This window comes from Babylonia areolata, chromosome 28 (assembly GCF_041734735.1).
Source record: "Babylonia areolata isolate BAREFJ2019XMU chromosome 28, ASM4173473v1, whole genome shotgun sequence".
Taxonomy (NCBI): Eukaryota; Metazoa; Mollusca; class Gastropoda; order Neogastropoda; family Buccinidae; genus Babylonia; species Babylonia areolata.
In genome coordinates, this window is record NC_134903.1 from 3400727 (window position 1) to 3424433 (window position 23707).

Here is a 23707-nt window from a genome sequence, read left to right on the forward strand (position 1 = left end):
TGGACGGGGAGGTACAGTTGAAGCTGGTGGAGGCCATAGGGGGGGACGCAGACTTCGGCCAGCACTTCTCCCACTCTACGGACCTCAGCAAGATCCGCTGCAAGGCTCACGAGGCCGCCACATCCACTGACAAGGGGCTGACCGACTTCCCCGCAGAGGTTAGAATGCTGCTATTGCTGCTACTGCTGCTGCTGCTACTGCTGCTGCTGCTACTGCTGCTACTGCTGCTACTGCTGCTGCTGCTGCTGCTGCTGCTACTGCTGCTGCTGCTGCTGCTGCTGCTGCTGCTGCTGCTGCTGCTACTGCTGCTACTAATGAAAATGATAATTATTATTATTATTGTTGTTGTTGGTGGTGTTGTTGTTATTGTTACTATTATAATGAATTATAATGATCATTATTATTATTGTTATTATTAGGATTCTTCTTATGATTGTGATACTTCTTCTTCGGAATATGATGAATATTATGATTGTTATTATTGATGTTGTTATTACTGTTATGATTCTTCTTCTTCTTCTGATTATTTTTTATTTTAATTTTATTCTCATCATCATCATCATCATTAGTATTGTAATTGCTGTTGCTATTATTGTTGTTGTTTCTTTGGAATGTGAATATTATGATATTATTATTGTTGTTACTATCATGAATATGATCATGAATCTGATTATGATTCCTCTTCTTCTTCTTCTTATCATTATTATCATCTTTATGACATAGTATGTCAGGTCAGGTCACTAGATCTGCTACTGGTAACCTGAAATCCAGTACAACCTGTTCAGGGTCGGATTGCCGGCGACTAAACCGGCACTCTCACCACTCCCCTTCCGGGACTGGTGAGGTGGGTGGCTAGACACCCTTATGGAATTAAAAACGAGATCCATAAAAGGGCGTCGGCTCAGGAGAGCCACCGACGGCCATCTAGCTCCACCGTGCTGTGTGCATGCCACACACACAGTTGGCCCCCGGGGTGTGTCTACCCATGCATGCGAAGTCTGGATCCGGTAGAATCTGCGGAAGAAACCTAACGGTTCAACGGAGAGGAAGGCGGATACAGCAACGCACTGTGGAGTGCAGAGAGCAAGATGAGACACCGAAAGGATATCTTGGTCATCCACTGCATCCGTGCTCATCCTCCAGTTGTCTCGACTTAGTCTTGCCACTGGAAATTGGTGGACCCGGACGAGAGAGTGAGGTCGACGTTGCGCAACTCCTCTTCACTTTAAACAAACTCATCGCGCAAGTCATCAGTCATCCATACTGACCTTTCATCCTTCATCATTTCATCACCCCCAAGTCCTGTGGCGACAGGCGAGCGACGAAACGACAGGTGTGGGTACACTGGCAGTCGCAGCCGCAGACCTGCACGCAGGCGGTTCAGGCCATAGGGTCGTTCTTCATCGACAGGAGCAGCGATGGAGCTCGGCAGCCGTCTGAGCGTCTGAGCAGCCCTCTTTAGGAATGCACTGCTCACCTCCCTGGCATGAGGAAGGGGCTAGAAAAGGTGCCCTAAAAATTGCCTGCTCCATATCGCCCTGGCCAGCATACCGCGGCTGGCGGGGACCCTACATCAGCGGTCGAAACAAAGAGAAAGAAAAGAAAAAAACAAGGATCGTTCCTCTCACCATTGGTGCCTGGAACATAAGGACTCTCCTGGACAGAGATAACGTGGACAGACCCCAAAGGAGAACGGCACTAGTTGCATCCGAACTCGCCAGATACAACATCGACATCGCAGCCTTGAGTGAGACTCGGCTTGCAGGCGAAGGTGAGCTCTGTGAACGGGGATCTGGTTACACCTTCTTCTGGAGTGGACGAGGAAGCGAAGAGCGACGTGAGGCTGGCGTTGGTTTTGCAGTAAAAACAGCACTTGTCAGCAAGCTAGCAGGAATCCCAAAGGGAGTCAACGATAGGCTTATGACCATGAAACTCCCACTGGCATCTGGCCAGAAGCACCTCACCATTGTCAGTGCCTACGCCCCAACCATGACCAACCCGGATGAAGTGAAGGCGAAGTTCTACGAGGACCTTCACTCTGTCATTGCTGCTATCCCTAAAGCAGACAAGCTCATCATTCTTGGGGACTTCAATGCTAGAGTTGGCTCTGACTACATCTCCTGGGATGGAGTGATTGGAAAGCATGGTGTGGGCCACTGTAACCCAAATGGATTGCTTTTGCTTCAGACCTGTGCAGAGCACGAACTGCTGATAACCAACACAGTTTTCTGCCTCCCTACCCGTAACAGGACGTCATGGATGCACCCTCGCTCAAAGCATTGGCATCTCATCGATTACATCATCGTCAGGAAAAGGGATAGGCAAGATGTACGTGTGACAAAGACCATGTGCGGCGCCGAGTGTTGGACAGACCATCGCCTTGTAGTCTCGAAGCTGAATATTCGAATCCAGCCCAAGAGACGCCCCCAAGGCCAGAAGGCTCCAAAACGGCTCAACATTGCTCAGCTGAAAAAACATCACCATCAAACAGACTTTTGTGGAGCTGCTGGAAGATCGTCTGGAATCCGCCTCTCTGGACAACCAGAATGTGGAGTCTGACTGGAGGACCTTGCGCGAGATGATCTATAATACAGCTTCAGAGACCCTGGGACCCATGACCAGAAAGCACAAAGACTGGTTTGATGAAAACTGTGAGGAAATCAAGCAGCTTCTGGATGAGAAACGCCGTCTGCATCAAGCCCACCTGAGCAACCCAAAGTCCACATCAAAAAAGGATGCGTACAATGCCATCCGCAGGACTGTTCAGCAAAAGTTACGTCAGATGCAGGATAAGTGGTTGAGCGACAAAGCCGATGAGATCCAGGGATATGCTGACAGGCACGATATGAAGAGGTTCTATGATGCCTTAAAAGAAGTCTACGGTCCCACATCCTCAGGATCATCCCCCCCTCCTCAGTGCAGATGGGAATACCTTGATCACCGAGAAGGAGAAAATTCTCAAACGCTGGGCTGAGCACTTCAACAGTGTCTTAAATCGCCCTTCCTCCATAAATGATGAAGCCATAGACCGGCTCCCACAAGTCCCCATCAACGAAGCACTGGACGATCCGCCAACACTTCTTGAGACCCAGAAAGCAATCCGTCTGCTATCCAGTGGCAAAGCACCTGGCTCAGACTCCATACCAGCAGAGGTCTACAAGGATGGAGGCACTGTGCTGACTGAGAAGCTCCATCAGCTGTACTTACTCATGTGGAAAGAAGAGACGATCCCCCAGGATTTCAAAGATGCATCTATCATTCACCTGTACAAGCGAAAGGGGAACCGGCAAGCCTGTGATAACCATCGGGGCATTTCCTTGCTCTCTATCGCAGGCAAGATACTTGCCAGGATCTTACTAAACCGCCTCACAGCACACCTTGACCAAGGTCATTTGCCTGAGAGCCAATGTGGATTCCGGAAAGAGCGCGGAACCACCGACATGGTGTTTGCTGCAAGGCAGCTGCAAGAGAAATGTCAGGAGCAAAATGCTGCTCTGTTCTCCACCTATGTTGACCTCACTAAAGCCTTCGACACCGTGAGTAGAGAGGGACTGTGGAAGATCATGGCCAAGTACGGATGCCCTCGGAAATTTATTTCCTTGGTCAGCCAATTCCATGAAGGCATGCAGGCTCGAGTCCAGGACAATGGTGAAACATCTGCTGCTTTTCCTGTCACAAATGGTGTCAAGCAAGGCTGCGTCCTGGCTCCAACACTGTTCAGCCTCATGTTCTCTGCAATGCTTACTGATGCCTTCAGAGATGGCGATGTTGGAATTGGCCTAAAGTACCGAACAGATGGCAAGCTGTTTAACCTCAGAAGGCTTCAAGCAAAAACGAAGGTCATGACAGACATCATCAGAGACTTTTTGTTTGCTGATGATTGTGCCCTCAACGCTGGATCTGAAGCTGACATGCAACTCAGCGTGGACAAATTTGCCACTGCCAGCAGGAACTTCGGCCTTACCATCAGCACGAGGAAAACTGAAGTTCTCCATCAGCCAGCCCCAGGGAAACCCTACGTTGAGCCCAACATCACAGTCAACGGTCAGAGACTCAGTGTGGTGGAGCGGTTCACATACCTTGGCAGCACATTGTCACAAAATGCGACCATTGACGATGAAGTGAACGTCAGGATTGCAAGAGCAAGCGCAACTTTTGGTAGACTCTATGCAAATGTCTGGAACAGAAGAGGCATTGGTCTTGAGACCAAACTAAAGGTGTACAGAGCAGTAGTTCTCCCCACACTACTGTACGCCTGCGAAACTTGGACAGTGTACCAACGACATGCCAAGAAGCTGAACCACTTCCACACAACATGCCTAAGGAAGCTACTGAACATCAAGTGGCAAGACAGGACCCCAGACACGGAGGTGCTTGCAAAAGCCACCCTTCCCAGCATCTTCACCATCCTGATGCAGTCCCAGCTTCGCTGGGCTGGACACGTGGCGCGCATGCCAGACCATCGGCTGCCCAAAAGGCTCTTCTATGGCGAGCTGCAACAAGGGAAGAGATCACACGGAGGTCAGAAGAAGCGCTTCAGAGATACTCTGAAAGTCTCTCTGAAAGCGTTTGATATCAACCCTGACTCCTGGGAGGAATCTGCAGCGGACCGTGACAAATGGCGCACTGCTGTGCACAAAGGTGCCAAGTTGTGCGAGGCCAACAGGACTGCTGCAGCTGTTCAGAAGAGGCAGGCCAGAAAGTCACGGGCAAACAAGCTCCCTGACAATGATATGCCTGTTCTTGTCTGCCCCAACTGTCAGCGAACATTTCGTGCGCAGATTGGACTATTCAGCCATCTGCGCACTCACAGATAGATTCATGAGCATCCCCCCCCCCCCCCCCACCACCCTCCCCCCATCCCCCAGCTGGATGACAACGATGGTCATCATCGATCTCGATGGACACACACCATCATCTTTATAATTATCATCAGTACAATTTATGGTTATTATTACTGTTACGGTTTAGACGTTGGAAACATGTTCTGTATTGTTTTTTCAACCTGTGCGTGATGTTACATCGTTACCAGGTGTACCAGTATGATTATTATGAATATTATGATTATGATGATTATTATTGTTGTTATTATTATGATTAAGATTCTTATTATGGTTCTTCTTTTTCTTCTGATCATTATTATTATTATCATTAGTATTAGTATTATTCTCCTTCTCATCATCGTTATTGTTAGTAATAGTAGTAGCATTAGTATTAGTATTATCATTATCATTATTAATATTATTAGTAGTGTTCTCCTTGTTCTTCTTCTCATCATCATCATCATCATCATTATTATTATTATTATTATTATTATTCTCCTTCTTCTTCTCATCATTATTGTTAATACTATTACTATTACTATCATTCCTATTATTATTATCATCATTGTCATCATTATTAATACTAGTATTGTTATCGTCATGGTTTACACGCTGGTGACACGTTGTGTTATTTTAACCCGTGCGTGATGCGACACGGTCACCAGGTGTGCCAGCTGGGCCTCACAGGTACGCTGTACGACCTGTACCTGTCCAGCAACGGCATACACCTGCTGCCGCCAGACCTCTCGCAGAAACTGCCCACCCTCAGACAGCTGTTCATCAACAAGAACCACCTGGCAGAGATGCCGTCGCTGGCCGGCTTTAAGTCAGTGGATGTTGGATTGATTTGAAATTGGTCTTGTTTTTTTTTATAAGGGTAGCGGAGTGCGTGTGCAAGACGGTGTGAAATTAAGTTGTTTTTTGTTTGTCATCCAGTCCTCTGTGTGTGTGTGTGTGTGTGTGTGTGTGTGTGTGAGAGAGAGAGTTATTGAGAGGAATCTTGCCCACATATATGTGTTGGACAGTGGGTTGAAAGCGGTGGAATATCTTCATCATTCCTGATGACGTTGTTGTTGTTGTTGTTGTTGTGCGGTACAGGAACCAGACTGACCTGCATGCCTCTGGTAATCAACTGAAGACGATGGAGTATCATTATCACTATCATCATCATCGTTGATGTTGTTGTTGTGTGTTACAAATATCTGACCTACATGTGCATGTCGAGCAACTGGCTGAAGACTGTGTAATATCTTCCTTTTTGACTCACTTGTGTAAACAAAGTGAGTCTATGTTTTAACCCAGTGTTCGGTTGTCTGTGTGCGTGTGTGTGTGTGTGTCCGTGTGTCTGTGTGTCTGTGTGTCCGTGGTAAACTTTAACATTGACATTTTCTCTGCAAATACTTTGTCAGTTGACACCAAATTTGGCATAAAAATAGGAAAAATTCAGTTCTTTCCACTCATCTTGTTTAAAACAATAGTGCACCTCTGGGATGGGCACAAAAAAAATTAAAAAAAGAAGCCTAATTATATGCAAACTGCATTTACTGTTATATTTATATTTTTTGTATTCTTTAAATTTGGCACTTTGACCTCTTATTCTGACACAACAACAAGAGGAGTCATTATCATTTTTTGTTCAAACAGGAACTTCTTTTGCTAAGCATGGAATTTTTATTTATTTTGCAAACGTTTTGGTGCAGATAGTAAAAAAGGGAAATTACTCTGTAATTAATGCTAGGGGACTTAATTTATCACAAGTGAGTCTTGAAGGCCTTGCCTCTCTTGTTGTCATTATTGTCTTCATGATTGTGTGAGTTACAGAAAACTGAAGCACCCATATATATCTGTGGTAATCAGGTGAAAACAGTATATCATCATAATTATTGTTGTTGTTTGTAGTTGTTGTATGTTACATGAATCTGACCCACCTGTGTGTGTTCATCAGCTGAAGACAGTGGAAAATCAACATTATTATCATCATCACCTTTGATTATGTTGCTGTTGTTTGTTGCATAAATCTGACCCACCTGTATGTCTGTGGTAATCAGCTGAAGACGGTGGAATATCATCATCATCATCATCATCATCATTATTGTTGTTGTTGTTGTGTGTTACAGGAATCTAACCAACCTGTATGTCTGTGGTAATCAGCTGAAGACGGTGGAATATCATCATCATTATCATCATCACCATCATTATTATTGTTGTTGTTGTGTGTTACAGGAATCTAACCCATCTGTACGTGTCTGGCAACCAGCTGAAGATGGTAGAATATCATTATCATCATCATCATCATTATCATTGTTGTTGTTGTTGTTGTGTGTTACAGGAATCTAACCCATCTGTATGTCTGTGGTAATCAGCTGAAGACGGTGGAATATCATCATCATTATCATCATCACCATCATTATTATTGTTGTTGTTGTTGTGTGTTACAGGAATCTAACCCATCTGTACGTGTCTGGCAACCAGCTGAAGACGGTGGAATATCATTATCATCATCATCATTATTATTGTTGTTGTGTGTTACAGGAATCTAACCCATCTGTACGTGTCTGGCAACCAGCTGAAGACGATAGAACTGCCGGACAGCCTGTCCCTGACACTGGAGACGCTGACCATCAGCGACAACCCTCTGAATGGCTTCCCTCCCGCCTCCATCAGCAAGATGTCAGCTTTGACTGTATGGATTTTTTTTCTGTGTGTGTGTGTGTGTGTGTGATTGGTTATTTGATGGATTTTTTCTTCTTTTTTTGTGTGTTTGTTTTGTGTGTGTGTGTTGTTGTTTTTTTTTATCCCCAGATAAGTTTCAGTTTCTTTATCATCACCTTTTTTTTTTTTTTTTTTTGGTTCAATGAAGAAAGGCATGTACAGCATCCCCCCCCCCCCTCCCACCTCCCACTCCCCCCCCCCCCCCCCAAAAAAAAAAAAAACAAATTAAAAAAAGCAGGCAAAGCGCTTTGTTGTCTTGCATGCAACTGAGGCCTCACACAATGAAAGGTTTAGAGGTTGTTGTTGTTGTTGTTGTTTTAATCCTGTGATTAAATACTGATGGAATGGCCAACCTTAGCTAGAAGCATGTCCGAGGTATCTGTGTATGAATGTGAGTGTACGTGTTTTTTTTGTGTGTTTTTTTTGTCTTGGTGGTTTTGTATTACAAATTTTTTGTTTTGGTTTGGTGTTGTTTATGGCAGATTCACTGTGACTGATAGATATTTCCAGGGGTTTTTTTTTTGTTTTGTTTTTTTTCTTTCAGCCATGATATAGCCCATTGTGGTCAGCTAGGTTCATTCATTCATTCATTACGCCCGTCGCTCCTGGTGGAGCATAGGCCATCAACGACCCCTCGCCATCATGGCACTCTGTTCTGGGCTGTTCTGGCCATTCCAGTCCAGTTGGTCCCTTGCTGCTTCAGCTCTGCCTCGGTACCTGGCCTGCAGCTGTTGGGTCAGCTAGGTTACAGACAGCTGAAGATGAGAAAGATGAAATTTTGATGACTTCCCTTGATCGATTCATCGTTGGATCAACAACCAGTTAGATCAAGAAAACTTAACTAACCATCACCATGTTTTATAAGTCTTTCTTCTTCCTCTTCTTCATTCGTGGGATTCAACTCCCAAGTTCATTCTTATGAACACAGCTGGGCTTTTACATGTATGACCATTTTTTACCCCGCCATGTAGGCAGACATACTCCTGTTTTTCAGAGGTGTGCATGCTGGGTATGTTCTTGTTTCCATAACCAACCAAACGCTGACATGGATTACAGGATCTTTAACATGCGTATTTAATCTTCTGCCTGCATATACACACGAAGGGGGTTTAGGCACAAGCAGGTCTGCACATATGTTGACCTGGGATATTGGAAAAAAAAATCTCCACCCTTTACCCACCAAGCGCCGTTACTGAGATTGGAACCTGGGACCATCAGATTGAAAGTCCCAACGCTTTAACCACTCTGCTATTTGCACCCATCATACAAGTATCCATTTCATCATCACCTTTTCACCCACAACCCCCCCGCTCCCCCACCCCCTCCCATCCACCCCCCAGGCGGTGATCGCAGACAACACAGGGACCATCACCTCCCTGGAGCCGCTGTGTGGACTGGGGAAGCTGAAGAGCGCCTCCTTCAGTGCCTGCGTGGTGACCTCCCTTCCCGGCAAGTTCCACAGGCTGTCGGCTCTGTCCAGCCTGAAGCTGGCGTCGGTTCCCCTCGTCAGGCCGCGCTCCTCCGCCGGCATGGAGCCCGTTACCATGGAGATGCTGATGAAGAGCTATGAGAAGTACACGGTCGTGTCGCAGCTTTCTCAGGAGGTACGGAGGAGGAGTTTTAGATTTTACAACACGTGTTGGTGTTTGTCTGTTATGTGTCATGTATTTTATGTGTTGTGTCTTGATGAAGAGCTGTGAAAAGTACACGGCTGTATCGTGGCTTTCTCAGGAGCTATGTAGGAATTTTACAACATGTGTTGACGTTTGTCTTTTGTTGCTGTATTGGCAGATGAGTGTGTTGACAGGGTATGACTGTGTTTGGGATGCTCAGTTCTTCTTAGAGAGGGAATCTTTCTGCAACAATGTCACATTGCTTTGAGAGCTAATTTTCAAAGTCTATGGAGACATGCTCTAGAGGCGAGTTATAAATGTTTGTTTTTATCGAAATTTCAAAAGTGGATTTGGTAGAGAAAAATATATAGTCAAATGCCTGATAATTACGTTATTAGCTTCTTCAAATTTTGAAGTAGTAATCATAGGCTGGAAATAGAAACAGGGAGACACAAAGGAATACCACGAGAGTTACGGCTTTGTAAGGTTTGTAACATGTCTGTGATTGGGGATGAGTTTCATTTTATAATGGAATGTCCCCCAGTTATGATCAGTTATGAAATAGATATGTTCGCCAAAAATATTTGTCTCCAAAATCGGTTTTTGATTTTTTGGTAATGTGCTTAAAGGAGGCAAAAAAGTTATTTTAGCTGCAAGGAAGATGATTAGATTTGCAAATGTTGCCCAGCTACACTTTTGGAGTTAAAAGACATTTCTGTTTTCTCAACTTCTGTGTGACGTTGTTGTGTATTTGGAAATGTTTGTTCTGGGCATGAAAACATTATTTTGTAGTAACCCTCCATACAAGTTAGACGAGTTGTGCTATTATGTCTGATTGAAGTTTGCATTAATTCATTCATTTCGTTATTTCATTATCTACAGTCAGTGATTTTTTGTGCACATGTAAAGTGCTATCAGTGTACATGTAAAGTGCTATCAGCTCTGTTTGAGTAAACGCGTTGCTGCTACTGGGCAAGTATCTCTTCTGACTACTGCTGCTACTGCTGCTGCTGCCACAACTACTTCTGCTTCTGAATGTGTATGTGTGTGGGCCTGAAATTTTATTGAATGACATAGGAATCGAATGATGAGTGCCCAATGGCAGCCGTCAGTCAGCTCTGCCCAGGTAGGCAGCCTGTTGTGCAGATGACCCTGTGTTGATAAAGCGCTAAGAGCTATATAATAATAATAATGATAATAATAATGGTATTTATATAGTGCTGAATCTTGTGCAGAGACAAATCAAAGCGCTTTCGCACCAGTCATTCACACGCATGCATAACTGTAAAACTGGAGAAACTGAAGACAAGGAAGAGGCAGGGAAGGGAGGCTATTTTGGGAAGAGGTGGGTTTTAAGGCCAGACTTGAAAGAGCTGAGTGTGGAGACTTGAAGAAGCGAAAGAGGAAGTTCATTCCAGTTGCAAGGTCCAGAGACAGAGAAAGAACGGCGGCCAACAGTTGAGAGCTTGAATCTGGGTATGTGTAAACAGAGTGGATCCGAAACTGATCGAAGTGAGCGAGATGGAGTGTAGAGGTGAAGGCAGCCACAGAGGTAGGAAGGGGCTGATATGTGAATACATTTATAACATAGAGTGCTGATCTTGTACTTTATTCTGTGTGAGACAGAGAGCCAGTGGAGATGTTGCAAAAGAAGAGTGATGTGTTCAGATCTTTTTTTTCTGGATGTTAAGTAGGTGGTATCCATGTCATTGATTCCTTGATAATGTTGCTCAGTCTGGTGGTGGTGGTGGTGTGTGCAGGAGAGGGCAGCTCTCTTTCACCTGGAGCCAGAAAAACCAGAGGAGGAGAACATTGCCGCTGTCAACGAGAGGCTGCTGAATCGCTTTCCTCGTTTGGGAGGTGTGTGTGTGGGGGGGGGGGGAGGGTGGGTGGCGGGGGGCAGGGGCGGAGTGTGTGTGTGTTGTGTGTACATGTGCACAAATCCTCCCACTCCCTTCCATTTTCATGTAATGTTTCACAACAATCTAGGGTAGTGTTTGTGCAAAGATCAGGCATCTGCCTTAAAAAAAAAAAAAAAAATCAATGAAAACTTTTTTCTTTATTAACAGATGCTGTATAGCATACATGGATGAAGGTCTGACCAGCAGCTTGTGTTTTCTGCCAACACCTGGCATTCGACCTTTTTCTTCTTCTTTTTTTCTTATTACAGCAGGTGTGGTGGTATAGGGTATATATGGGTCTTATGAGGGTATATATAACTCTTTAACCATGGGTCAGTCTGCACACTTTGACACTTTAACTCTTTCAGTGTGGGTCAGTCTGCACACTTTGACACTTCCTTTAACTCTTTCAGTGTGGGTCAGTCTGCACACTTTGACACTTCCTTTAACTCTTTCAGTGTGGGTCAGTCTGCACACTTTGACACTTCCTTTAACTCTTTCAGTGTGGGTCAGTCTGCACACTTTGACACTTCCTTTAACTCTTTCAGTGTGGGTCAGTCTGCACACTTTGACACTTCCTTTAACTCTTTCAGTGTGGGTCAGTCTGCACACTTTGACACTTCCTTTAACTCTTTCACCATGGGTCAGTCTGCACACTTTGACACTTCCTGTAACTCTTTCACCATGGGTCAGTCTGCACACTTTGACACTTCCTTTAACTCTTTCACTGTGGGTCAGTCTGCACACTTTGACACTTCCTTTAACTCTTTCACCATGGGTCAGTCTGCACACTTTGACACTTCCTGTAACTCTTTCACTGTGGGTCAGTCTGCACACTTTGACACTTCCTTTAACTCTTTCACTGTGGGTCAGTCTGCACACTTTGACACTTCCTGTAACTCTTTCACCAGTGGGTCAGTCTGCACACTTTGACACTTCCTTTAACTCTTTCACCATGGGTCAGTCTGCACACTTTGACACTTCCTTTAACTCTTTCATTGTGGGTCAGTCTGCACACTTTGACACTTCCTTTAACTCTTTCAGTGTGGGTCAGCCTGCACACTTTGACACTTCCTGTAACTCTTTCAGTGTGGGTCAGTCTGCACACTTTGACACTTCCTTTAACTCTTTCAGTGTGGGTCAGTCTGCACACTTTGACACTTCCTTTAACTCTTTCACCATGGGTCAGTCTGCACACTTTGACACTTCCTTTAACTCTTTCAGTGTGGGTCAGTCTGCACACTTTGACACTTCCTTTAACTCTTTCACTGTGGGTCAGTCTGCATACTTTGACACTTCCTTTAACTCTTTCACTGTGGGTCAGTCTGCACACTTTGACACTTCCTTTAACTCTTTCACTGTGGGTCAGTCTGCACACTTTGACACTTCTTTAACTCTTTCACTGTGGGTCAGCCTGCACACTTTGACACTTCCTTTAACTCTTTCAGTGTGGGTCAGTCTGCACACTTTGACACTTCCTTTAACTCTTTCACTGTGGGTCAGTCTGCATACTTTGACACTTCCTTTAACTCTTTCACTGTGGGTCAGTCTGCACACTTTGACACTTCCTTTAACTCTTTCTGTGTGGGTCAGTCTGCACACTTTGACACTTCCTTTAACTCTTTCACTGTGGGTCAGTCTGCACACTTTGACACTTCCTTTAACTCTTTCAGTGTGGGTCAGTCTGCACACTTTGACACTTCCTTTAACTCTTTCAATGTGGGTCAGTCTGCACACTTTGACACTTCCTTTAAATCTTTCACCATGGGTCAGTCTGCACACTTTGACACTTCCTGTAACTCTTTCACCATGGGTCAGTCTGCACACTTTGACACTTCCTTTAACTCTTTCACTGTGGGTCAGTCTGCACACTTTGACACTTTAACTCTTTCAGTGTGGGTCAGTCTGCACACTTTGACACTTCCTGTAACTCTTTCACTGTGGGTCAGTCTGCACACTTTGACACTTCCTTTAACTCTTTCACTGTGGGTCAGTCTGCACACTTTGACACTTTAACTCTTTCAGTGTGGGTCAGTCTGCACACTTTGACACTTCCTGTAACTCTTTCAGTGTGGGTCAGTCTGCACACTTTGACACTTCCTTTAACTCTTTCACCATGGGTCAGTCTGCACACTTTGACACTTCCTGTAACTCTTTCAGTGTGGGTCAGTCTGCACACTTTGACACTTCCTTTAACTCTTTCACTGTGGGTCAGTCTGCACACTTTGACACTTTAACTCTTTCAGTGTGGGTCAGTCTGCACACTTTGACACTTCCTGTAACTCTTTCAGTGTGGGTCAGTCTGCACACTTTGACACTTCCTTTAACTCTTTCAGTGTGGGTCAGTCTGCACACTTTGACACTTCCTTTAACTCTTTCACTGTGGGTCAGTCTGCACACTTTGACACTTCCTTTAACTCTTTCACTGTGGGTCAGTCTGCACACTTTGACACTTCCTTGAACTCTTTCAGTGTGGGTCAGTCTGCACACTTTGACACTTCCTTTAACTCTTTCAGTGTGGGTCAGTCTGCACACTTTGACACTTCCTGTAACTCTTTTACTGTGGGTCAGTCTGCATACTTTGACACTTCCTTTAACTCTTTCAGTGTGGGTTAGTCTGCACACTTTGACACTTCCTGTAACTCTTTCACCAGTGGGTCAGTCTGCACACTTTGACACTTCCTGTAACTCTTTCAGTGTGGGTCAGTCTGCACACTTTGACACTTCCTGTAACTCTTTCAGTGTGGGTCAGTCTGCACACTTTGACACTTCCTTTAACTCTTTCAGTGTGGGTTAGTCTGCACACTTTGACACTTCCTGTAACTCTTTCACCATGGGTCAGTCTGCACACTTTGACACTTCCTTTAACTCTTTCAGTGTGGGTCAGTCTGCACACTTTGACACTTCCTTTAACTCTTTCAGTGTGGGTCAGTCTGCACACTTTGACACTTCCTGTAACTCTTTCACTGTGGGTCAGTCTGCACACTTTGACACTTCCTTTAACTCTTTCACCATGGGTCAGTCTGCACACTTTGACACTTCCTTTAACTCTTTCACCACCAAGTTTCTGTGTGAAGAACACTCCCTATTTAAAGAATACAGCAAATACACAACACAGGAAAGCACTGACCATGTTACGAATCAGCGCCCTTGACTTACAAATCGAACAGGGAAGATATACAAATACACCGAAAGAACAAAGACTGTGTCATACTTGTAACAGTTTAGAAGATGAGATTCACCTTTTAGACAATTGTGCAAAGTACAATACTTACAGACACAGATTCCTAATCGATATATGTCGTCCAAATGCAAAGCCTAGTGAATTGATCCTTCTAACAGAAATACAGCCAAGGCTGGAGAAATTTGTTCATGAATGTTTCTCTTCTTAATATGCTCATGTTTATGTTTCATTGTGTCTTATAAACTTTAAGGTTTTATGACAATAAAAAGTATTCTATTCTATTCTATTCTCCCCATCACCAACTATTTTTAGAACCAATGCTCTCAGTCACAGGCTTCGGTTCATGTCAAAACAACACAGTGGACTTGTTCACTGCAAACTGGGTCAGGGGGCAAAGGTTAGTTCATTGTTCTATAGTCAGGGGGGAGGGGGGAAATTGGTTGCTGCCGCTGTTGAGCTTTGTTACCCTGTGAAAACTGGTCCTATCAACATGACCCTTCGATGTTGAGGAAAGTCACCTATGGCGATGTACTGTCTAGTCAACTAGAGTGGCCTATGGTGGTGAAAGACTTAATTTAAATTTTTTTTTTTTTTTTAGCAGATGCAGTATTGGGTATATGGATCAAGGTCTGACCTGCAGGTTGTGTTTATGCAACGATCAGGCAGCTGCCATTTTTTTTCTTTTTCTTTTTTTTTCCTTCTTTTTTTTTTTTTTCATTATAGCAGATGTGGTGGTGTTGCGTATATATGGAACTGTTCTGTACACTTAAACGCTTTCTTCAAAAACTGAAATTCTCTCTCTCTCTCTCTCTCGCTCGCTCGCTTTCTCTCTTTCTTTCTCTCTCTCTTTCTCGCTCTGTGTCTCTCTCTCACAGATCCATCTAACTTTTGATTTAATTTCTCTCATGCTGTCAAGACATGAGTCTACTCTGTGTAACGTGGCCATATATATATATAAGAGGCATTGAAGAGATTGCGAAATGTTACGTTGTGAATGTTGTTGCACATTTGTGTTAGCTATTTTTGGGTGGTTTGTGTTGTAGATTCATAATGTGTCATGTTAAATATCCTCCTTTAATGATACCCCCATCAGCAATGGGCTTTGGCCTCATCTGATTGTAAAATAAAAATTACAAAATCTCTCTCTGTCTCTCTCTCTGTCTGTCTGTCTCTCTCTCTCTCTCTGTCTCTCTCTCTCTCTCCGTTCTGAGAATAATAACCACAAGATTTAGGTTGGGTGTGTGGAGTTTGGCTGCACATCGTTACAGATACAAGAAATGTGATGTTAATGATTTCATTCGCCCATTATGCCACAATGAGAAAGAAGATGGAGTGCATTTTGTTTTCAGCTGCTCAGCTCTTAAAGGGTTAAGAGAAAGATATATTCCAGCTAGATATTTCCGACAACCTTGTACATTCATGTCGTGCTTATTGATGTCGTCCAAGAGGCAAAATGATATATGGAATTTGTCCATTTTCCTGCACAAAGCGTTTAAATTCAGAGAAATTGCAACCGCGTAATATGTTTTGCAAGTGTATCTGTGTTTACGTGATTTTGGTTTTCTCGTGTTTATTCAAACAAATGTGACGCAACAAATGTTGTTTGCGTACCCCTTCACAGGGCTATGGCCTGATGAATAAATCATCTGTATCCATATCCGTATCCGTATCCGTATCTCTCTCCGTTCTCCTCCAGGGGCCAACTTTCCACCCCAGCTGCTGCAGATGACGTCCCTTGTCCGGCTGGACCTGAGCCACCAGGGGATGGTGACGGTGCCGGATGAGGTGAAGGCCCTGAAGAACCTCAAGGAGCTGACACTCAACGGCTGTTTCCGGCTGGAGTCCCTGTCTGCCCAGCTGTCCTCTCTGCCCCTGGAGAGTGCGTGTGTGGGAAGGGGGGTGGGGAGAGGGAAGGGGGTGACAGGGGGAGGGGGGGTGGTGTGGGTCTGGGGTTAGGGGAGGGGGATGTTAGTGTGTGTGTGTGTGTGTGTGTGTGTGTGTGTGTGTGTGTGATTCTTAATTGTCCTGGGTGTGATACATAGTTATATTCATTCTGAGGCAATGTTCAAAGACAGATTTTTCTTTTAATATTGGACGTACAGGCCAGTAAAACTCAACTAAGACGGACATGAATAAACCCACACATCACATACATCACACAGAAGCAGACACATTCATTGACAGATGGTGATCATTGTTACATGATCATTTCTCTCTCTCTCTCTCTCTCTCTCTCTCTCTCTCTCTCTCTCTCTCTCTCACACACACACACACATCTCTCTCTCTCTCTCTCTCTCTCTCTCACACACACACACACACACACACACACACACACACACATTCATTGACAGATGATGATTATTGTTATATGACCTTTCCTCTCTCTCTCTCTCTCTCTCTCTCTCTCTCTCTCTCTCACACACACACACACACATTCATTGACAGATGATGATTATTGTTATACGACCTTTCCTCTCTCTCTCTCTCTCTCTCCCTCTCTCTCACACACAGCTCTGAGCCTCAACGACTGCCCGGTGCTGAAAACACCGCCTCCAGAGATTGTGCAGCGTGGTTTCCAGGCGGTGTTCGGCTACCTGCGACGGCTGAAGCTGGGCTCAGTGGTGTGCAAGAGAACCAAGCTGATGATGGTGGGGCTGGGAGGTGCTGGGAAAACCAGGTCAGTGTGGGGTGTGTGTGTGTGTGGGGGGGGGGGGGAGGTGCTGGAAAAACCAGGTCAGTTTGGGGGGTGTGGGGTGGGGGGGGGGGGTGCTGGAAAAACCAGGTCAGTGTTGGGGGGTGGGGTGGGGGCGTGCTGGAAAAACCAGGTCAATGTGTGGGGGGGTGGGGGGGGTGCTGGAAAAACCAGGTCAATGTGTGGGGGGGTGGGGGGGTGCTGGAAAAACCAGGTCAGTGTGGGGGGGCGGAAGGGTGCTGGTAAAACCAGGTCAGTTTGGAGGGTGTGTGTGTGGGGGGGGGGGGCGGGAGGATGCTGGTAAAACCAGGTCAGTTTGGGGGGTGTGGGGAGGGGGAGGTGCTGGAAAAACCAGGTCAGTTTGGGGAGTGTGGGGGAGGTGCTGGAAAAACCAGGTCAGTGTGGGGAGTGGGGGGGAGGTGCTGGAAAACCCAGGTCAATTTTGGGGGGGGGGGGGTGCTGGAAAAACCAGGTCAGTGTGTGTGTGGGGGGGAGGTGCTGGAAAAACCAGGTCAGTGGGGAGGGGGAGGTGCTGGAAAAACCAGGTCAGTGGGGGGGGGAGGTGCTGGAAAAACCAGGTCAGTGTGGGGGGGGAGGTGCTGGAAAAACCAGGTCAGTGGGGGGGGGGAGGTGCTGGAAAAACCAGGTCAGTGGGGGGGGGAGGTGCTGGAAAAACCAGGTCAGTGGGGGGGGTGTGTGTGTGTGTTGGGGGGGGCGGTGGAGGTTCTGTAATGATGATGATGAGGAGGAGGAGGATGAACAAGATAATGACATTAAATCGGAACACGCACTACTGAACACCACCGAAGTAACTCAGCAGCAGTGCAGGGTCTCCGGTAGTGTGTGGCCTCCTTGCATCCTAACATTGACAGTTCCCTGTGGACTATGTGTTTGGTGTGTGTGTGTGTGTGTGTGTGGGTGTGTGTGTTTGTCTGTGTGTATTGTGTGTGTGTGTGTGTGTGTGCTGTGTGTGTATGTGTGTGTGTGTATGTGTGTGTTTTGTTTCTTCTTTTGTTTGTGTTTGTTTTGTGCGTGTGTGTGTAGGGGGGGGTGGGGATGGGTGTGTTAGAGTGTGTATTGTTTCTGCATGCGTGTGGTTGTGTGAGTGTGTGTCATACATGTGTTACAAGGTGTGTATATGAAGCATGTATGATTTAATTATGCAGTGGGTATAGGTTTATGTTTGTGTGTGTGTTGGGGGTGGAAGGGGGGGTTTAGAATGTATGTTATGTGGTGTGTGTATGAAGGATGGTATAATCATTCAGTGTGTGTAGGTGTTTTTTTTTGTTTTTTTGCGTGTGTGTTTCTGTGTCTGTATGTGTTTGTGTGCTCATTTCGAACATAGACGTGCACGCTTTCATCCAGAGCATGCGCACATTTTGATCACCCCATTGTTCCTTGACGCCTGTCTCTGTCTCCCTCCTCCCAGCCTGGTGAGGAGCCTGAGGACAGGGGACTTCAACGAACTGTACGACTACCAGGAGATGATCACGGACGGCATCGACATCTGTGAGTGGGAGGTGCCGGTGGAGAATGAGGAGAAGCCTCTGCAGTTCTCTGTGTGGGACTTTGCCGGTCAGACCGTCTACTACAATACTCACCAGGTGTGTGTGTGTGTGTGAGTGTGTCTGTGTGTGTGTCTGTGTGTGTGTGTGTGTGTGTTTTAGTGGGTTTTTTTGGGGGGGAGGGGGAAGGGGGGGAGTGTGTTTTTGTGTGTGTGTGTGTGTGTGTAGGGGGGGGGGGTCATTTGGGAGGTGGTGTGTGTGTGTTTGTTGTTTTTTGTGTTTTTTCTTGTGGTATATCTTGAGGGGGGAGTTGTGTGGGGTTTTTGAAACGGGAGGGAGGGGATTTTTAGGAGGGGGGGGAATTTTTAGAAGGGGGGGGGTATTTTGAGTAGGAAGGGTTGTGTGGTGAGTTTTTTTTTTTGGGGGGGGGGGTGCGATAGGCAGGGGGGACATGTTTGAGTGGGAGGTGTCCATAGAGGAGGTCAAGCCTCTCCAGTTCTCTATGTGGGACTTTGCCGCTCAGACCGTCTACTACAATACTCATCAGGTGTGTGTGTGTGTGTGTGTGGTGTTTGGTGGGTTTTTTTTTTTGTGTGTGTGTGTGTTGTTTTTTTTTGGGGGGGGGGTGGGGGGGGGGGCGAGGGGGGCTTACACATGTTTTTTTTCTTGGGTGGAGGGCTGTGTGGAATATACTAATACCATTCATTGGTAGTAGTAGTATGATAGTCGGTTGTGTCAGACTTGGACCAGCAAGACAGCAGAGGAGGTAACTGCTGTCCTGACTATCTGGGCTAGAACTTGATTATAGTGGAGAGTGTCTTGTCCAAGGTACGTCCCCAAACTCTCTGGGCCAAGAGCGTTTTAGGACAGTCAGCGTTGGGGATGGTTCCAAAAGGCCAACTAGCCCCCCAAGGTTGCGGCACTAAGAGCCAGTGCAGTCTGCCCTCTGGTTTGAGAGTCATAGTCCTTCACAAAAGACTAAGCTATTAAATGATTTCCTATTGCAATGGAGAAACCATTGATAATACAGCTCTCACTTTGCTGCTGGCCCAAATGTAAACTGCTGTCTGTCTGTAATATAAGTCTTGTTATTAGTAGTTGTAGTATCATTGATATCGTCGTCATCATCATCATTATTTGCATTAGTATTAGTCTTATTATTGATACATGCACAGCCGAAGGAGGAGGATGAAGAAGCAGAGTGATGAAGAAGAGGTGGAAAGATAACGTGCAGGAGTGGACAACAGGCCTGTCTTTTTGCTGCATCGCAGAGAGCGGTTCATGACCGAGACAGACAGCGGAAAATTGTCCGAGTCATCCGTGGTGCCTCCACAACCCCCATCATGGGTTACAAGACCAATAATGATGATGATGCTGATGTACAGCTGTTCTTTTTGTGTATTGACTCATTGTTGTTGTTTTTTTGTGGTATGTTCAGAGATGTCAAGTGTTACAATTTTGTTGTATTTTATTACGCTCGATCCCATTCTGTTCCTATGTTACACCAGCATCAGAATTGTTCTGACAAGTTCATTTTCGACTACGTAGCATGGTCACATGCTTTCCTGTTGTAGCATTAGCCAGACGCTCTGACCTATGGATCAGTCACTGCTAACCTTGGTCTCATGTGATGATGCTCAGCTAATCGTGTGCATGTTTTCATTGTTTGTATAAAATGTACTTTTTGCTGATGTGGCTCAGAGTCGGAGTGTTCCTTCCAAATTCAGAATGTTTCTACCAACATTTCCTGATTGTTCCTACAAACACTTGACAGGGGTTGGCGTGTCTGTATGTTGTTGACATTTTGGTGAGTTTATATATAGATATATAATATATGTATTTATCAGCCGGTAAAATCAACTCAGTGTCATCCTGTGGAATCAGCTTTCTCAGCCTCTCCGTCACTCATCTTCGCTGCAGTCTTTCAAACCCAGTCTGAAGACCCACCTTTTCCCCTCCTGAATAATTCTCAACAGCTCATCCCTTTCCAGTATGAACTAAAATGACTGTTGGTGAGTGAGTGAATTTTGATAGTTTCAGAATTTGTTGGTTGTATTTTTGATTGTGTGCCATGATTTGTGTGTGTGTGTGCGCGTGTGCTTGTGTGTGTTGTGTATCGTGTTGTGAATCATTTTTGATAATGTTTGGTATATTGTGTTCAATTCTTCCCTTTTTGATATTTACATATATGTTCTATTTGTAAACGCCTAGGGTTTGTTTTCAAGACTGTCAAGCACAAATGCTCATAATGATAATAATGATGACAATCTGTGCGTGGCAGTTCTTCATGTCGAACCGGGCGGTGTACCTCCTGTTGTGGAACATCCGGCTGGGCTACGAGCATGCGGGGCTGGATTTCTGGCTGAGCTCCATCGCTTGCCACGCCCCCAAGGCTCCGGTGCTCATCGTTGGCACACACTACGACAAGGTGATGAGTGAATTGCTGTGGTGTGTTGTGTTGTTGTGGTGTGGTGTGTCATCGTTGGCACACACTATGACAAGGTGATGAGTGAATTGCTGTGGTGTGTTGTGTTGTTTTTTCTGTGTTTGTGTTGTGGTGTGGTGTGTCATCGTTGGCACACACTACTACAAGGTGATTGGTGAATTACTGTACTGTGTTGTGTTGTTTTTTCTGTGTTTGTGTTGTGGTGTGGTGTGTCATCGTTGGCATACACTACAACAAGGTGATGAGTGAATTGATATAGTGTGTTGTGTTGTTGTGGTGTGGTGTGTTATCGTTGGCATACACTACAACAAGGTGATGAGTGAATTGATATAGTGTGTTGTGTTGTTGTGGTGTGGTGTGTCATCGTTGGCACACACTATGACAAGGTGATGAGTGAATTGCTGTAGTGTGTTGTGTTGTTGTGGTGTGGTGTGTCATCGTTGGCACACACTACAACAAGGTGATGAGTGAATTGATATAGTGTGTTGTGTTGTTGTGGTGTGGTGTGTTATTGTTGGCATACACTACAACAAGGTGATGAGTGAATTGATATAGTGTGTTGTGTTGTTGTGGTGTGGTGTGTCATCGTTGGCACACACTGCGACAAGGTGATGAGTGAATTGCTGTGGTGTGTTGTGTTGTTTTTTCTGTGTTTGTGTTGTGGTGTGGTGTGTCATCGTTGGCACACACTACGACAAGGTGATGAGTGAATTGCTGTGGTGTGTTGTGTTGTTGTGGTGTGGTGTGTCATCATTGGCATACACTACCACAAGGTGATCAGTGAATTGATGTAGTGTGTTGTGTTGTTGTGGTGTGGTGTGTCATCGTTGGCACACACTACTACAAGGTGATGAGTGAATTGCTGTGGTGTGTTGTGTTGTTTTTTCTGTGTTTGTGGTGTGGTGTGTCATCGTTGGCACACACTATGACAAGGTGATGAGTGAATTGCTGTAGTGTGTTGTGTTGTTGTGGTGTGGTGTGTCATCGTTGGCACACACTACGACAAGGTGATGAGTGAATTGCTGTGGTGTGTTGTGTTGTTTTTTCTGTGTTTGTGTTGTAGTGTGGTGTGCTGCATTGTGTTGTGTTTTGTTGTATTGTGTTGTATTGTATTGTGTTGTATTGTACACTGTATTATGTTGTGCTGTATTGTACAGTAATGTACTGTTTCGTATTGTGTTGTTGTGCATTGTATTGTATGACATTGTATTGAATTGTATTGTTGCTCTTTGTTTCCCTGTGTGAAACTCAGGCTTCTTACCACGGGGTGAGAGGGTCCCTTGGGTGAGGGTCACTTTGTTTTTTTCTCTTTTATTCTTTTCTTTTATGTCTGCAGGTGTACTTGTTTTCACATCAGAGTGGATTTTTCTTCAGAATATTGCCATGGACAGCCTTTCTGTTGCTGTTGGTTCTTTTACGTGCGTTAAATGCGTTCCACCCATCAGACCTTTGTTTTTGTCTTCTCATTTCTTCTTCTTCTTCTTTGTTCGTGGGCTGCAACTCCCACGTTCACTCGTATGTACACGAGTGGGCTTTTATTTGTATGACCGTTTTTACCCTGCAATGTAGGCAGCCATACTCTGTTTTCGATTGTGTGCATGGTGGGTATGTTCTTGTTTCCATAACCCACCGAACGCTGACATGGATTACAGGATCTTTAACATTTGATCTTCTGCTTGCGTATACACACGAAGGGGGTTTAGGCACTAAGCAGGTCTGCACATATGTTGACCCGGGAGATCATAAAAATCTCCACCTTTTACCCACCAGGCGCTGTTACCAAGATTTGAACCCGGGACCCTCAGATTGAAAGTCCAACACTTTAACCACTCGGCTGTTGTGCCCGTCGTACCTGTCCAATTTGATAAGAATCAAATCATTGATGCATTGACTGATTGCAGGTGAAGAAGACACACATCCCACAGGTGGAGCTGAAGCGACGATTCCCTCAGATCCATGGATTCCACTTCGTCAGCTCCTACACCGGCCATGTGAGTGTTGGGTGAAGACAGTTTGTTTTCGGGGGAGGGGGGATGAGGGGGGGATGGGGGAGGGAAAAGCTTACTCCTCTTTTGACTGAGAACTTGTAGGCTCCTCTTTCGACTGAGAACTGGACATTGTATGCTCCTCTTTCGACTGAGAACTTGACATTGTATGCTCCTCTCTTGACTGAGAACTTGACATTGTATGCTCTTCTCTCGACTGAGAACTGGACATTGTATGCTCCTCTTTCAACTGAGAACTTGACATTGTAGGCTCCTCTTTCGACTGAGAACTTGAAATTATAGGCTCTTCTTTCGACTGAGAACTTGACATTGTAGGCTCCTCTTTCAACTGAGAACTTGACATTGTAGGCTCCTCTTTCAACTGAGAACTTGACATTGTAGGCTCCTCTTTCAACTGAGAACTTGACATTGTATGCTCCTCTTTCAACTGAGAACTTGACATTGTAGGCTCCTCTTTCGACTGAGAACTTGACATTGTAGGCTCCTCTTTCAACTGAGAACTTGAAATTATAGGCTCTTCTTTCGACAGAACTTGACATTGTAGGCTCCTCTTTCGACTGAGAACTGGACATTGTATGCTCCTCTTTCGACTGAGAACTGGACATTGTATGCTCCTCTTTCGACTGAGAACTGGACATTGTAGGCTCCTCTTTCGACTGAGAACTGGATATTGTAGGCTCCTCTTTCAACTGAGAACTTGATATTGTAGGCTCCTCTTTCTTTCAACTGAGAACTTGACATTGTAAGCTCCTCTTTTGACAGAACTGGACATTGTAGGCTCCTCTTTCGACTGAGAACTTGATATTGTAGGCTCCTCTTTCGACA

General features: G+C 45.3%; 1 protein-coding gene across 1 annotated transcript in view; it reads left to right on the forward strand.

Annotated features, from left to right (window-relative positions):
• LOC143301941 (uncharacterized) overlaps positions 1-23707 on the forward strand; it is a 155202-nt gene that overhangs the window by 73042 nt on the left and 58453 nt on the right. Inside the window, exons 29-38 of the mRNA XM_076616399.1 lie at positions 1-158; positions 5489-5649; positions 7356-7506; positions 8876-9139; positions 10909-11008; positions 15930-16112; positions 16745-16910; positions 18355-18529; positions 20712-20858; positions 22778-22867. The exon at positions 1-158 is cut by the window's left edge and continues 4 nt beyond it. Of these exons, the coding sequence (XP_076472514.1) occupies positions 1-158; positions 5489-5649; positions 7356-7506; positions 8876-9139; positions 10909-11008; positions 15930-16112; positions 16745-16910; positions 18355-18529; positions 20712-20858; positions 22778-22867 (1595 nt within the window). The remainder of the gene's footprint in view (positions 159-5488; positions 5650-7355; positions 7507-8875; positions 9140-10908; positions 11009-15929; positions 16113-16744; positions 16911-18354; positions 18530-20711; positions 20859-22777; positions 22868-23707) is intronic.